The sequence below is a fragment of the Eupeodes corollae genome, chromosome 3 (genome assembly GCF_945859685.1).
Source record: "Eupeodes corollae chromosome 3, idEupCoro1.1, whole genome shotgun sequence".
NCBI lineage: Eukaryota > Metazoa > Arthropoda > Insecta > Diptera > Syrphidae > Eupeodes > Eupeodes corollae.
The window spans coordinates 51,435,602-51,450,813 of NC_079149.1; the positions used below are offsets into that span (position 1 = coordinate 51,435,602).

At 35.1% G+C, this 15,212-nt stretch overlaps 1 protein-coding gene across 1 annotated transcript in view; it reads left to right on the plus strand.

Annotated features, from left to right (window-relative positions):
• The window catches only part of LOC129951732 (uncharacterized), a 230,557-nt gene that overhangs the window by 126,958 nt on the left and 88,387 nt on the right, over positions 1–15,212 (plus strand). Inside the window, exons 7-9 of the mRNA XM_056064037.1 lie at positions 304–450; positions 658–786; positions 963–1,036. Coding sequence (XP_055920012.1) covers positions 304–450; positions 658–786; positions 963–1,036 — 350 coding nt within the window. The remainder of the gene's footprint in view (positions 1–303; positions 451–657; positions 787–962; positions 1,037–15,212) is intronic.

Genomic DNA, 15,212 nt, shown 5'->3' on the forward strand with positions numbered 1-15,212 from the left:
CGACGACGAGGAGGAGGAAGAGGAAGAGTCCAAGGACTATGTTTGTTATGTGATTTATTAATTAAAAAACTAGGAACGAGTCGGGTTGGTGCTCCCTCTTCATTGTCGTCGTTGTTGCCGTCCATCGTTGTCAAGTAGTGCAGCCGGTAAATCCTTGGAAAACTTTTATATCGTTTAACAATGTGCTTCACTCCCTTTTATGGAGGTCACAAAGAACAGTTAACCACTTTTTTTTGTGTCGTTTTGTTACAAATTCCATTCTAACCCATCATCCAAACCCTTTTGTCCGCTTACTTACTCCAGATATCAATGCACCTGATATCCAAAGGACCATCATCGTTGAGGAAGGGAAGAACCTCCGTTTGGCTTGTGCTGCACACGGAAACCCCCAGCCGCATGTCGAGTGGCGTCGTGGCGATGGTCGAACTATTGCTCTCGAGAGGGAAGAGTGTAAGTTTAAATGAGGATTTCTAGAGCTCAAGTGTGTGTTGCTCTTGAGTTCTATGTTAGTCCTTTGTATCCTTGTTCATATGTGCGACGTGCAGCGCACTGATGATGATGTAACAATTTCTGATTTTGAATTTTGAAATTTTCTCCATTTTTATTTTTTCCTTTTCCGCATTTGATGTTCTGCCCTGGTGATGTTTTGGAGCACAGTATCTTCAGTAAGCGGAGAAACATTACAGATCAGCAATGTCAGCCGCAATCACATGGCGCCCTATACCTGTTTTGCAGACAACGGAATACCGCCAGTGGCAAATGCCACATTCCTCGTCGAAGTACATTGTAAGTATTTTGATTTTCAATGGATTTTGCTGCGACTCGACTTAGATTAAGGATCACAGTCTATGTTCGCATAGCAAAAATTCGATTCGCAAATCACAACTCCAGAAGTTTCCAATGGAATTTTGATGAGAACTTTCCTCTTTTTTTTCTCCATTTTCAAAACCGATTTCATGCAGTCTCACCGATGATAGCCGTTTACAGGCAACTTGTGTTTGCATTAGAGGGTGGCAGTGCAACGCTGGAATGTCAGGTAAGTGTGTTCGATTTATAGGTCCTCTCAAGGGTTTTTCACATTTTCACAAATGGGAGGAGTAACGAACAGTGACAAAAAAGAAAAAAAAAGAAAATATCCTGCCAAAAGGATACGCGGCAATGGTAAATTGCTGTATTAAGTTTCATTACTTTTCGCTTACCCGTGGGAATTGCTGTTCGAATTTATTGCATGTGACTATTGCGTGATGTGTGCGCTATGCTTTGCCATTGCCATCGTATGCGACGAACGATGAGACGATATTACGTTAGAGTGATTTTTATTAGGTTTACTATGTTACCTGTGTATGGATATGATTATGTATAACATGACAATGATAGGATATTGAGGATACATTTCTTGTGAGTGAAATTGTGGAAATATTCCCTTTTATTGCGAAGTTTTGCGCTGTTCAGGGATTTGAAAATTCAATGACAAATATTTGAAGAGGATTTTCGCAACATCATTTCCAATTATAGTTTTTAATGAGGGATAATCCATCCGTTTTACCCTGTATCATATTTCGTCAATGATTGCAGTCAATTAAAATTTACCGACAACTACAGTTTTGGTAAAAGATATGCAAAGGTTTTGTTTCATTTAAAGTTTGAGCTTAACGTAAAATTACATCATCTGATGAAACATTGTTTTTTTTTTGTTTCATACAAATTTTAAATTATGTCTAGGAAATCAAAATCACTCGGTTCGGGGAAGATAATTAAGTAACGGTCCAATTTTTCGTGGTAAAATTTGATTATCAGCGAATCTACCATCTGTGCAGCTAAATCCAATTTCATTGATTAAGGTACCTCTCCTCATCCAGACGGCATCGGACGAATTCTCGAGATGGAATCAACGGTGGCGTCTACAGTTCCAGTAAGGTTGAACTATTTAGTGAACACCTTATAGGGCTTCTCCGACATTGCAAAATGAAGATGGAGAAGGCACGCTGCTCTATCAAGGTCGGAAAAGATCTCAACGATTCATTTGATGTCAAATGAAGACAAGATGATGCACTGTCATGCGACTTCTTCAATATCGTTCTGGAAATAACTGTGCACAATTCAAAGTTCAACATTAGAGGCACAATCTTTCAAAGGTCCATTCAATTACTCGGATACGCAGATGATATTGACATAATTGTTAGATCAAAGTGTAATGTCAGTGGAGCGTTTTTGAGCATTGCGACGGAAGTGAAGAAGATGGCTTTAGTGGTAAATTAGAGCGAGTACAAGTATATGGTGTCATCAAAAAAGGATGTTGAACAACGATATCTTGAACAAAAAGTCAACGTGGACAGCTATAACTTTGAGGTAGTTAATGACTTTGTCTACCAAGGCACCACTATTAACACAGGCAACGACACCAGCGCTGAAATCAAATGAAGAATAACTCTTGCAAGTCGCTGGTTCTTTGGACTTAGAAGGCAATTGAGAAGTAAAGTCCTCTCTCGAGCATCTACAATAACCATCTATAAGACATTCATCATATCGGTTCTCATTTATGGCGCTGAGGCCTGGAACGTGTCAAAGAAAGATGGGAGCGTCTAAGGATGCTTCGAGAGAAAAATTCTTCGGGTGGTTTTTGGTCCCATACGCATAGATGGAGAATGGAGGAGAAGATATAACGATGAATTGTACGGGCTGTACAGCGACACTGACCTGGTTAGCAGAATTCAAGTCCAACGGCTTAGATGGCTGGGTCATGTAGAGTGAATGGACATCAACGCTCCAGCCCGGAAGGTCTTCGAATCCAGTCCCGAGGGACGGCGCAGTAGATGTAGACCGGGACTCAGGTGGCACACGCAGGTGGGTGAAGACCTCAACCAACTTGTCGTGCGAAACTGGAGACATCTAGCTAGGGACCGAGATGGCTGGAGACGCATGTTGGTTGAGGCCCAGGTCCGCCCCAGCCTGAAGCGCCACCTTAAGTAAGTAAGTAACAGTCCGTTGTGAACTAGGGCCTAGTGACTTACAACCTTCAACCCTGGGGAGGGGCAACGTTGAAATACACAAAACGATCATGAGGGCCATGTAGTAAATTACCTTCACTCTGGAGTCAAACCCATTGCTGTAAAACAGCCGTTTCGTCCTCTCTTCTCCTCTGACCCTGGTCAGAGCAGCATTTGTATGTCTCTAGAAATATAATGAACCTGTGCAATGTGCATTGTTGTTTTGATTTATTCCGTTGGATATCAGAAACGAGATTAGACGCAGCATGATTTGTGTCATGATCCGCCTTGAACCGGAACTGTTTATCCGGAATTCTTTTGTTGTCCGCAGCCAACCTAGTCAGCGCATTTATTATGATCTTCTCGAAAACTTTTCTGATCTTTGGAAGAAGACTTATCAACCGAAGATTTGACAGGTTGGAGCTGTCCTTTCCTTTTTTCGGGGAAGAATGAACCACAGCGGTCTTCCAATTGACTGGAAAACATTGCATTATTGAAGAGTGTGGTATCGACATCTGCTGACTTTTTATTTATTTTTTTTGAGTTTAAGATGAGCTGAAGTCTGATCTTCGTCACTAACAGTCCTACGCACTACCCATCATGCCACGGGTACTACATGGTGTACTTCTCTATTCCGAATAGACACCTGGGAGAGCTTTTAAAGATAAAATCGGGTTGCTGATAACTTTAACAGCTACAGAAGTCCGATTTTTTGGGAACCACTAGGTGAATAGCATGTGAAGGCCAGATTGCAAAGTAGAATACCCAATGTCACAGTGTTAAGGCCCACAACGACAAAGAGAAAGAATGCTTCTACAGTGTTGCCTACAATCATGTGGAGAGATCATAATAGTATAATTATGAATTTATTTATGGAGATTGAATTTGAACTAACTTAAGGACTTTTAGGCGAAAATATAGAAAACGCTTGAAAATGCTTTTATATTAAGTACTGAAAGAATAATTGGTCGTGTGCAAAGAAGAATCAACACCTGGCTTTTAGAGGAGCCTTAGACAACTACTCGGAGTGAAGAAAAAACGAGCTAGAACTATCATACCGCATCAGGACGAAAGATGTTCAACTTAGCGTTAGAAGTGATAATGGCAATTACACCAACGCTTTGGCTTTGGAGTTCGCTGGTGTTGATAGCTCAAAATATCACCTAGTAAAAGCTTTAGATGGTTCCCTACTGATCTCGGATGACGACCAGTTTGGAAGGTGGAAGGAACATTTTAGTTTGGTTTTAAGCCTTACAATCGACAACAACATGCAACTGCCATCTTCTGAGTTGCCCAATGCATACAATTCAAGTAAGGAAAAGATATGCACCGCGATCTAAACACTGAAGAACAACAAAGTGGTGCGGTGAAAATTGAGAATCATTTGCTTCCAAAAAGAGTAGAACTTGTAAAATGAGAAGCATAGACAGGCATTTGCATTTTGCCTGCGGTCACCGAAATGATAGCGAACATTGTTTTAAAACACCTCGGAGCAACACTTGGCGCTGAACAATCATAATTCTGCAGTGGATCATCCTGCATTGATCACTTCAACACCTTTGTTATTTCATAGTGTAATAGATCTTCCCCAAATGACGAGAAACTGCAATGCACAGGACAGGCATTGCAGTGGAATCCATTCCCTTATGAAAGCAGGAGAGTCAACAGATGTAGAAGAACGTGGAAAAGAATAGTCTGGGAGCTATCGTCGAGATTGAGATAGAGCTCGAAGTATCTCAAACACATCGCTGGAAGTCGCTTAAATATGACGCGTGGGAGTAGTTAAGGGTTTGTCGAAAGAAAGAACCAACTTCGTTTCAACGTACTCAATTGGCCCTTCCATTTCTATACCCTCTTTGAGCCTCTTGAAAATTCTCAAAGTGTTCAACCAAATTGAATTGTGTTGAATCACAACACAGAACTTCTGATTTAGTAATGAAAGAGTTAGTGAAAGCACTTCTGTATATGTCTTGATTTAAAGACATATTTTGAAAATAAGAAGAAATGCATGTAATTAATTGACAAGAAAACCCAATTCGCGCTTTGCAAGAATTCTCATCAATTTACCCTTGAGCTCCATTTCACACATACTGGCTTACTTACTGTCAAGTAAAGAGATTTTTATTTTAACCGCACATGGAGATTGTGGAATACTTTACAAAACAGTGCCTTTCTCTGTCATTTTGATATTCAAAACTATAAGAGCAATAAGGACCAGTATCTCTTCTTAAATTTGTTCCTATTTTCTTAAAGCTAAAACTGTGTTTCAACAATATGTTGTGCACATTACCCCTTAAGTTCCTGTGTATGCGTGTGATGGCATTCGGAACATGCAGTTACGGATGCCATCTACCAGAAACTAGAATTAATTTAAATTTAAAACACCCAATGAAAGTATACACAATATAGAAACCTTATTATTTTAAGTGAATCCTGATTTCTAAAGAAAAGTCTATCAAACTTCATTTTAAAAAAACAAAAACAAAATTAGAAATGAAAAAAGATCGTTATTCATTTTTAAATCCTAGATATGCAAGAAAATACAGAGATGGTGTTCTAATAGGAAATTGGTATGAAAACAGAGCATTAAAAGAATATGTCGAACCAAAATATGATCCTGAACTATTGATTTCCACATACCGAAAGAGCTATACCGCAAATGATTTCAAACCAGAAAGTCGTTCTAAATGTCATGAAGAAAGTTATATGGAAGGATATAACAATACGAATCGTGGAAAAAAATCTCACTTTAGATTATATAACGCTGATCAATTCTTTGATAATCTAACAACTTTGAATGACTTAGTCTATCGAATGAAAATTAAAAAAGGACCAACTACATTGTACAAACAGGGTTTTGTCGATTTACTTAAAAGTTATGGTAATCAGACAAATTTCGGCTTGCAACAATGGATTTCCGCAAGAGAAAGACAGCTCAAAAAGATACCTGTTGATGTTTCTACCAATAGGGATACCTATAAATGTCATCTCAAGAAAGATTATTTGAAAAATTAAATTAAAAAAATATGGAAAAACGAACAATCCCTTATTAAAAATTGGAAACAGAATACAACTATAAACAAAGCTGTCAAAAATTGTTGAAGTAAAATTCTGTGTAGCTAAATTTTCTTTTTTTGCATTGAACGAAATTTTCTTGTCATACTTATTTTTCTAAATTTTCAAAATAAAGTTAGCGACTAATTTCATAGTGCTTTTTAAAGTAATCAAACTTATGAAGCTTATTTTTAGATCATAAGTAGTGTTGTTGCCTTTGGTGCGCGTAAGAATAATTGTTTAGTGCGGATTTTGGGCTAATGATGTCAGTGTAATTGTATTTCACTTATACGAAAAGTAAAAATGGCTATTGATATGTTATAAAGGCTTAATTTGAAGATATTGATATGGAAGAAGTTTATTTTTAACAAAACAAAAACCAAGCTTCGTGCAAAACAAAACAATCGCAATTTGTCAAGAAAGTTGTCCTGAGAGTATTATTCTTCGAAGACTTGACTTTTGGCCATCGATGTAGCCAAATGTAGGTTACACTTCATCATCGTCAGTTCTTACGCTTGCTTATAGTGAAATTCGTTTTTTAAACTTAAATGATAAAGCCAATTTGCTTGCAGCGAACTTTCCTGATGAATTGATGCTGGTAGAGAGTGACATGATAATTCTTCCGTAAAGGAGTTTATTAGACGAATCTTCACACCACTCTTAGAGTTTCGACAGTTTTAAAATATCATGGATAATATCTGTCCTATTGTGCCAAAGAGGTCAAATCCACTGCATAAGCTTTTCTACTTGTCTCTTTCGAGAGGATTTAAAACAGCATTTGTCTCAGCATTTTCTTCAAAAGATGAATCCTTCTCCCCCTTTAACTATCTTCCAATTGCAATAACGTCCCATCTTTTCAAGGTCATGGAAGAAAAAAATTAGGTGGTGGTCCGTTTAGAACTAGGGCCTAGTGACTTTAAACTCTCAACAATGCCTGCGTGCGAGTACTGTTACCAGGGATAAAGGGGACCTGCAATGCGCAGACATTCAAAACCTATGTTCATTGGTATTTCCTTTCCAACCTTACTACCTTTCTAAACTGCTCGCAATGTGTATAATCACTTAAAGGGTATTCGTAATCCCTTAAGTTTGCATAGAATTTAAAAAAAAAATTAAATTTTGTTCTCCAAAATCATGTCACAAAAATTAAAAATGTCATAGCGCCCAAAACAAATTTACTAACGTTTTGTTGTTGTACGATTTGAACAATATTACATAACCCTTGGACATTAAGACTCTTTTGGGTTTTATGACATTCCAAATCAAAAGAAGAATTCAGTCTCCTTGCCCAATAAAATAACGCTTAATTATTAAAAATCTCATATCGCCCAAAAATGGCTCTTTCTCCCAAAAACCCTTTCGGAAAAAACAACAAATTCAAAATTCAAAAGATCTTTTGGGCAAAATGAGAACTAACAATTTATACGTTCTTTTATTTCAAATTTATTTGAGAGTTAGGACATTTTCTTTGTGTTTTTTGGAGTTTTTATTTTTAATTTTTGGGCCTTGTGATTAATGTTTGGCCTTATGACATTTAAAGGTTTGGGCGTTATGGTTTTGGGCAAAAAACCTAATGCCTTTATAAGAAACCATAAAATCTCGCGTCTTCGAAAATCTCTTTTTACTGTATTTCTATAATTTAAAAACAGTAAACATTGTAAGATTTTTCTGAACAGCAAAACGCATAAACTCTAACTACAAAACTTAGGTCAAAATGTACATATTTTTAGCAATCTTATAAGCTTAAAAGGTGGTTTACCTAATTTTTAATGATCTTACCTTCTTTCTATCTTTTAACAATTTCATAAAGTTAAAATTACAGTATGGCTCCTTTAACTTTCAGCATTTTTCTAAATCTAAAGGGTTATTCAATTAGGGCAGGTAGATGTTGAAATGGAATAAAACAATCTACTCGTATGTATGCGGTATAACCAACATTACATTTTTATTGGAAAGGCTATGTATGCCATTAAGTGTGGTATGTGATATCAATTAAATGTCCTTACGGTGGCACGGATCCGATAGGTCCAATTTTCAATGACACTTCCGCATAGGCCCGGCTGAATTTGAGCGATAGTCTGTGTTATGTTCAACTTTAAGGCATCGGTCGATTGTGGTTTATTTGTATAGACCTGCGACTTCAAGAAACCCCACAGGAAAAAATCTAGCGGGATCAAATCGCATGACCTTGGGTGCTAATTCACATCACCCCTGTGAGCGATAACCTTACCCTCAAATCTTTCATGGAATATCTCAATCGTCGCGTTTGCTGTGTAGTACGTAGTGCCTTGCCGTCATACTGGGAACCAATTCAATTTGGGCCATAAGAAATTAGTTATCATCATTATGTAGCGTTCGCTGTTGACGATGACCGCCTCACTAACATCGTTTTTAAAAATTACGCCGCCGGCCCAAAATCCACACCAAATGGTAGCTTTTTGAGGATGCGATATCACCTGTTCAACCTCACGTGGTTTGCTTCTTAACACTTAAAGGGTTAGTTGGATCTTGTACGGGTGTAGGCCCAAGTCCCGACGCAAAACTCGCCAAGTTGAAGTATGCGATGGGTCAAGTTGTGCACGACAAGGAATAGTCTGCCTCGGGTTCTGCTGTACACTTTTACAGACCGCGGTGATGTTCTCAGCCGATGTTGAGTTCTTTGAACGTACGGGTGTTAGATGATTGTTTTCAAGAGTCGACTGTGAAGGGCCACCGTAAAACGGCCACAATGCTCGCAAAGTTTGCGTTAACCAACACTCATTTTGATAATAAGGTTTTATCATTTGAACGTGCTGTTCAATGGTGTAACTTGACATGATGATTTGGCTTAAACAACTGAATAATAAACAAAAGATTTGACACATGTCACAAAAACAAAATGGCCGCCACGGGGCACCAAAATCTACTAGCACTAATTGAAAAACCTTTTATATGGCATAAGTACAAGTAATTGTATAAGAGCAGTGGACATAATGGTTGAGTCTTCAGTTAGGAACTTTAATTAATAGGTCCGTTTAAGTTTGTTTGCTTTGTTTTTTGTTCACTAACTGTTACTGTTTATAACATATTCGGATCCCAGTTTTTCAATTAAAGGAATAAACAATTTACAAAAATAGCAAAACGAAAAGAAATAATTAACATTTCGGAATAGCTTAGCACATTGCAAAATATTTAGAAAATCGCTACTTAATACAATTTTAACCCCTTAAATTTTGCACCATTAGATATCTTTAAAGAAACCATCTCTCTAAATTAATAAGGAATAATTTGAGCTTTGATTGGGGATTGATATACTCGAAGATGAACAAACACTTCTGTAACCAGAATATCCTTCTGCATTAATTAATTAAATTCAAACAAAAAAGGATTTTTTTTAAGAGTTGAAATTTGACGACAATGAGGTTTTATTTTCTCTTTAAGTCGCTAAAAATTGTGTAATTTTAATCAAATCAACGAGATAGAGAAATATTCCTTTATTAAATGCAAAAACACCCACTAGCAATTTGATATGCCAATTGGTTTATAGCAAGGTACCTAACCTACCTCTTTTAACTTATTATTTTCCTCTTTATAATTAAATTAATCGTTTTCCTTTTTCCGCTTTGAAACTAAATACTTAGGAAAGCAAAAAAAATATTAGAGCACAACAAACGCAAAGGATCTACCTACACAATTTGTTTTCCTCGTTTTCAACATCGTCAAATGAATAACAAAAAAATATCCTTATTTTGTGTTTTGTTTCCTCAAAATGCGAGTAATGTCGACAAATATTCATTAAAAGTCTGTTAATTAATCATTAAATACGTTCACGTTTAATTAACACGCGTAAAAAAGCAAATTAAACAATTTGTTTACAGAATAATAAATGATACAACAACAAAAACAAAAAATACAAAATTTGGACAGTCAGTATGAATGGTAGTGGCAGTTCCAGTGGAAGTAAAGGAGGAAAGGAGCATAGGGGTGCATAGCATTAAGAAGTCAACACCATTCACAATTTTATTCAAAAAAAAAGAAAATATCTTGAAGATTAAAAACAACATAAGGAAAATGGTGGCAAATGTCGTTGTCGTAATTAAAGTTTGGGCAAAATTACATTTAGAACTGCTATTATTCAGCAATTAATTTCCTGTGGTAATAAATTAAGAAAAGAGGCTTACAACAACCAAAACACACCACCCTTGATGCTTGTGGTGTGCGGTGATGGTGGGAAGAGGACAAGGCGGTTAATCGCCATTCATCCCTTTCAACTCACAACCAACAGCCAACAGCCGCCAGCCTCCATCAGCCCCAGTTAAGACCAAGTCCAATGTACCAATGTTAATGTACGCTACGCATCCGCATCAGTAATGTTCCAGGAGTACTTTGCTGTTCTGTTGCGATAAAGCCAAGGAAATTGCCATTAATTATGACCAAATCCGGTATCAGTCAGTCCTTGTGGACGTTCGGTCTAGAGTTGAGTCGACGACGACGGCGATGTACTATATTCTGTGTGTATTTCTGCTGCTGCCTTCACTGTTGCTGCATGTGGTAAGGACTCCTCATCCTCATCATCAACGTTGGGCTCATCATCATGGTCGTCGACACGGCACGGCAGTGGTTGACAGCGGTAGCTTGTTGGCAAAGCAGCAGCATCAGCGTGTTGAAGTTTAAGCGAGGGGTATTATAAACCTACGATCTTGCACATATCGAAAATACAGCTTTTTTTAAAGTTTAGTTTGCTTTGTGAAACCTTGTTGAATGTTGCTGCAAGTTGTGAGGGTTGAAAATATGTACTCGACGTGAAAGGAGGTAGTGACGCGAAGAGGTGTTGAGAGATGGATTTGCATGCGGGCTGTAAAGTGTACTCATTTCAGTATACCTACGTACATTACGTTACTTACCCCTTTTGCATGCATGTTTCGAATTAATTTTATGCTTACCACTTATATCCTATACAAACATGGTTGTTCTTAGGGATCAGCTACAACTTTAGCTTTAGCATCAGCATCGAAATAATATATGTAGGGTGGAACTAGGCATTTAGCTGCCATGTAGATGCTTCTATAAAAGCTGGCTATTAAAGGTATAACAAACGGTTTGTTGGTGGAAAATATTTATATTCATTTTCAAGAGATTGCCTTATTTTTGGTCGACGGATTTTTATGGGAATATAAATTAATAGAGAAACACAAGTAGGAACATTATACGTATATAAGGAACTTATATTAAACGTGCAAATGAGCAGAATTCTGATTAGTCTGGAATATATTTTGGGAATTCTGGGCATGCAGTAAAACGGAAATGATGATTAGGCAAGGATATGCTGGTATTTTAATTTAAAAGTGTTTTTGTTTTTTTCGAGATGAACACATCTATAAATCCATCAGTTGTTTTCTCTCTTATCTAGCCCTTATGATATCTATGATATCTAACAATTTGGAAAACATTGTTTTTTAAAGAATGTCGTAAGTTTGCTTAAAAGATTAATTCCTTTATCTTAAAAATTGGGAACAATGTTCATAACAACGTTTTCCGTAAAAAAAAATCTGAAAGAACTGCATTATAGAAAAACATAAGAATGTACAGTTCAAACGTACTGAAAGGCTTCAGATCATTAAGCTCTGGGTCCTTTATTTAAAAAGGAGACCTTTTTGAAATATTCGCAACTGTTGCGGTTGGTTCTTTATCTTGAATCCTTATCTTTTACGTGATTTCAAAGAAAGTTGGTTCACATTTTTGCTCATATATATGCAAAGAATCTGTTTTAAAATAGTACCTAAATTTAAAGATTTGAAAAACATACCTGTACAATTTCAAAAATTATTATAAAATATAATTTCTCGAAAAAAAAGAACTCATTTTTAACTTCCCATAAGAAGATTGTAATCGGTCTGATTTGTCATATTGAAAATGTTGACATTTATAGACGTTTTAATGTCACTAGAATCGAAATAAAAGATTTTTAGACACACGGGATGAGAAGTTATCAGTGTGGGTCGCATCCCAGCCTCTTCTTTATTTATAAATGACTTGGTTTCGATTATTCTTACTTATGCTGATGACATTATGCTTTTTCAAAGAATTAAATCTATTTCTGACTGTTACTTTAGTAAGAAGGCTTTTTAAAATCGTCTCGATTTAAATATTGACAAGTTTAAAACCATGAGTTTGGCAAACTCCATTTAGTTTTAACTATACGTTGGATAAATGGCTTTTAAGTAAAGTTTCTGTGTTTTCTGACTTAGGGGTTATTCCTGATCCCAAATGAACATTTAATGAGCATTTAAACTACATATAAGATTGATAATAGGGTATTAGGCAATTCGGTCGCAATCTTTGAACATAGTTCGTAGTATGGTCAACTTACTACCCCATTCATTTAATAAGATTTGAAACAATTCACATATTTTTATGAGTTTTTGCTTTCGTTCTGGTCACATGAACATACACTTGCCCCTTTCTCTCAAAGTTTTTAATAAACCTCCAACTCGCCAACCATAAAAGCTATTTGCCAATTTTGTTTTATGGTTGGAATTATTATTGGGTCAATATCATCTTCATCAGTACTAAGTCAGTTAAATTTTAGTATAAAACTTCATCAACAGTTGTGCAATATACTAAGTAGATAAAAATATGGTGCCAATGTCCCCTCAATTAATTTATTCCAATATTAAATACATTTTACCTTAGTATGGAGTCTTTAAATGATAATCTAAGATGCATCTAATTAAAAAATATGTTCTCAGCTTAGAATTATTGATTTATATTAAAACATTAGAATATGTTTTATTCAATAAATTTGGCATGCCACTAACAGTTCAAAACCAAAAAGCTGCCACTGTTACGGTTGTAGCATCATATTCTTTTTATTCAATTTCCCATGACCGATTCAAAACTGTGGCGTTATGTTTTCTATTAAAAATTGATAGATCCCGAGAAACTATTGTGATGAAGTCTTCGAGAAATAATATTTTAAGGAACCTCTTTCAAATTTTCTATTGTTTCGTTACTTTTGTTGGAAGCTGCCATCATGTTTGATATAAAAGTATCACTAAATGCAATCTATACAAAATCATCTTATATCATTTTGAGTAATAATTAATAGTGACACTTTAAAAATGGAGATGCTTTTCAATAAACATTGAATTCTCCGAGCCTATAATATGACGTGACTTCTTCTGATGTAAAAATAGACTCCATTTACTGGAGATGACTTTTTGATGGAAGTCTTTAACATTTTGATAAATTTCAAGGACATTACCAGCGAAGATACTAAGTTGATGGTGATCGACCGACCAAGGCCTTAAAAAAAAAGAGGCTGGGATGCGACTCACACTGATAACTTTCCATCCCGTCTGTCGATTTGTCTTGCTTAAAAGTTTGCATGTATACGTAATCGTATCAATTTGTACCAAATTTGCGTTCTAATTTTTTGTAGACTTTATTTTTTATGAAAAATGATTTTTATATAAGAATGACTGAATATAGAAAACAATATTTTCTGTGAAATAAAATAAGTTTGAAGATAATATTTTTCATTTTTGAAAAACTATTTGAGCCGAAAGTAAATTTTGACCAAGTTTTAGTATTGTTTTTTTTTTAGAGTTTTATTTTTTGTAAAAAAACTGTCAATTCGAATTTTTAAAAAAATTTAGCAAATGTTGAAAACTATATTTCTTATAAGATAAAATTAGTTTGAAGCCAATATTTTAAATTTTTGAAGAGATTTTTGAGTCGAAAATCAATTTTTACCAACTTTTATATATTTTTTTTTAGGTTTTAATTTTTTGTAAAAAAAACTGTTTATTCGATTTTTCTCAAAATTTGTCCTAATATTAAAAACAATATTTCTTATAAGAAAAAATTAATAAGAAGCTATTATCTCAAAGTTTTGAATAGATATTTAAGTCGAAAATCATTTTTTACCAACTTTTGTTCATTTTTTTTTCGGTTTTAATTTTTTGTAAAAAAACTGTCAATTCGATTTTTTTTAAACTTTAACTGAATGTTGACAACAAGATTTTTTGAAAGATAAAAGTAAATTAAAGCCAATATCTGACAGTTTTGAAAAGATATTGGAGTCGAAAATCAATTTTTACCAACTTTAAAACATTTTTTTTTTATGTTTTAATTTTTTTTCAAAAAAAAACTATCAATTCGATTTTTCACAACATTTTTCAGAACGTTAAAAACAACATTTCTTATAAGATAAAATAAGCTTGAAACCTAAATTTCAAGTTTATGAAAAGATATTTGAATCGATATTCAATTTTTACGAACTTTGAGTAATTTTTTTTTTAGATTTTTATTTTTTATAAAAAAACTATCAATTCGATTTTTTTCAAAATTTTATCAGATGTCAAAAACATTATTTTTCGTTGCGCAAAATTGTTTTAGAGATGAAATCATATTTCAGTCGTAAAATTTTAGAGGTCCCAAATTTTTTTTTCAGTTTTATTGATTTATAAAAAAAACCGTTATATTAATTTTTTTCAAAAAATATACCTGTTGGGTATCACGTTACAGTATATTATATAAAATTTAATTCAAGTCTCTAGCATTTTTGGTGCGTAAGATATTTAGGGTTAACCAAAATTTCCACCTTTTTTTCAAACTGATATGGTAAAAAAACGCCCCACGCAATTTTCTTGAGAGCCCTTTCTGCATCTTTCTGCCTTATTATCTGTATAACAAAATTTATTTGTAGTCGATATCTCTTCTGGTTCTTGAGCTATGGACGACGAAAAAAACGTCGCGAACGTACGGACGTACGGACGTACAAACGTACGTACACACGCACGCACAGACATCTTTCTAAAAATCTTTTATTTCGACTCTGGGGACCTTAAAACGTCGAGAAATGTCAAAATTTTCAATTTGACAAATCGGACCCATTACAATAACTTCCTATGGGAAGTTAATTAGCCTTGTTGTAACATATGTTCGATTGTGTGGAAGCCTTAATCCAAAGACCGCCGATGAATCGAAAATCCTCGGTTTTGTCACCACTTCAAGCAACATTAGCAATATTCTCAATTTCTATTCTTCACTTCACTTTTACGTTTCCTCACAGCTCAAATTTTGCCACCAGTTGAACAATTACCATCCGAGGATGTGTTTCACGTTTCGAACGTTTTTGTACTGCATTTCTAAATATTTAGGTATGCGTTAAGTTACTATACACACTAT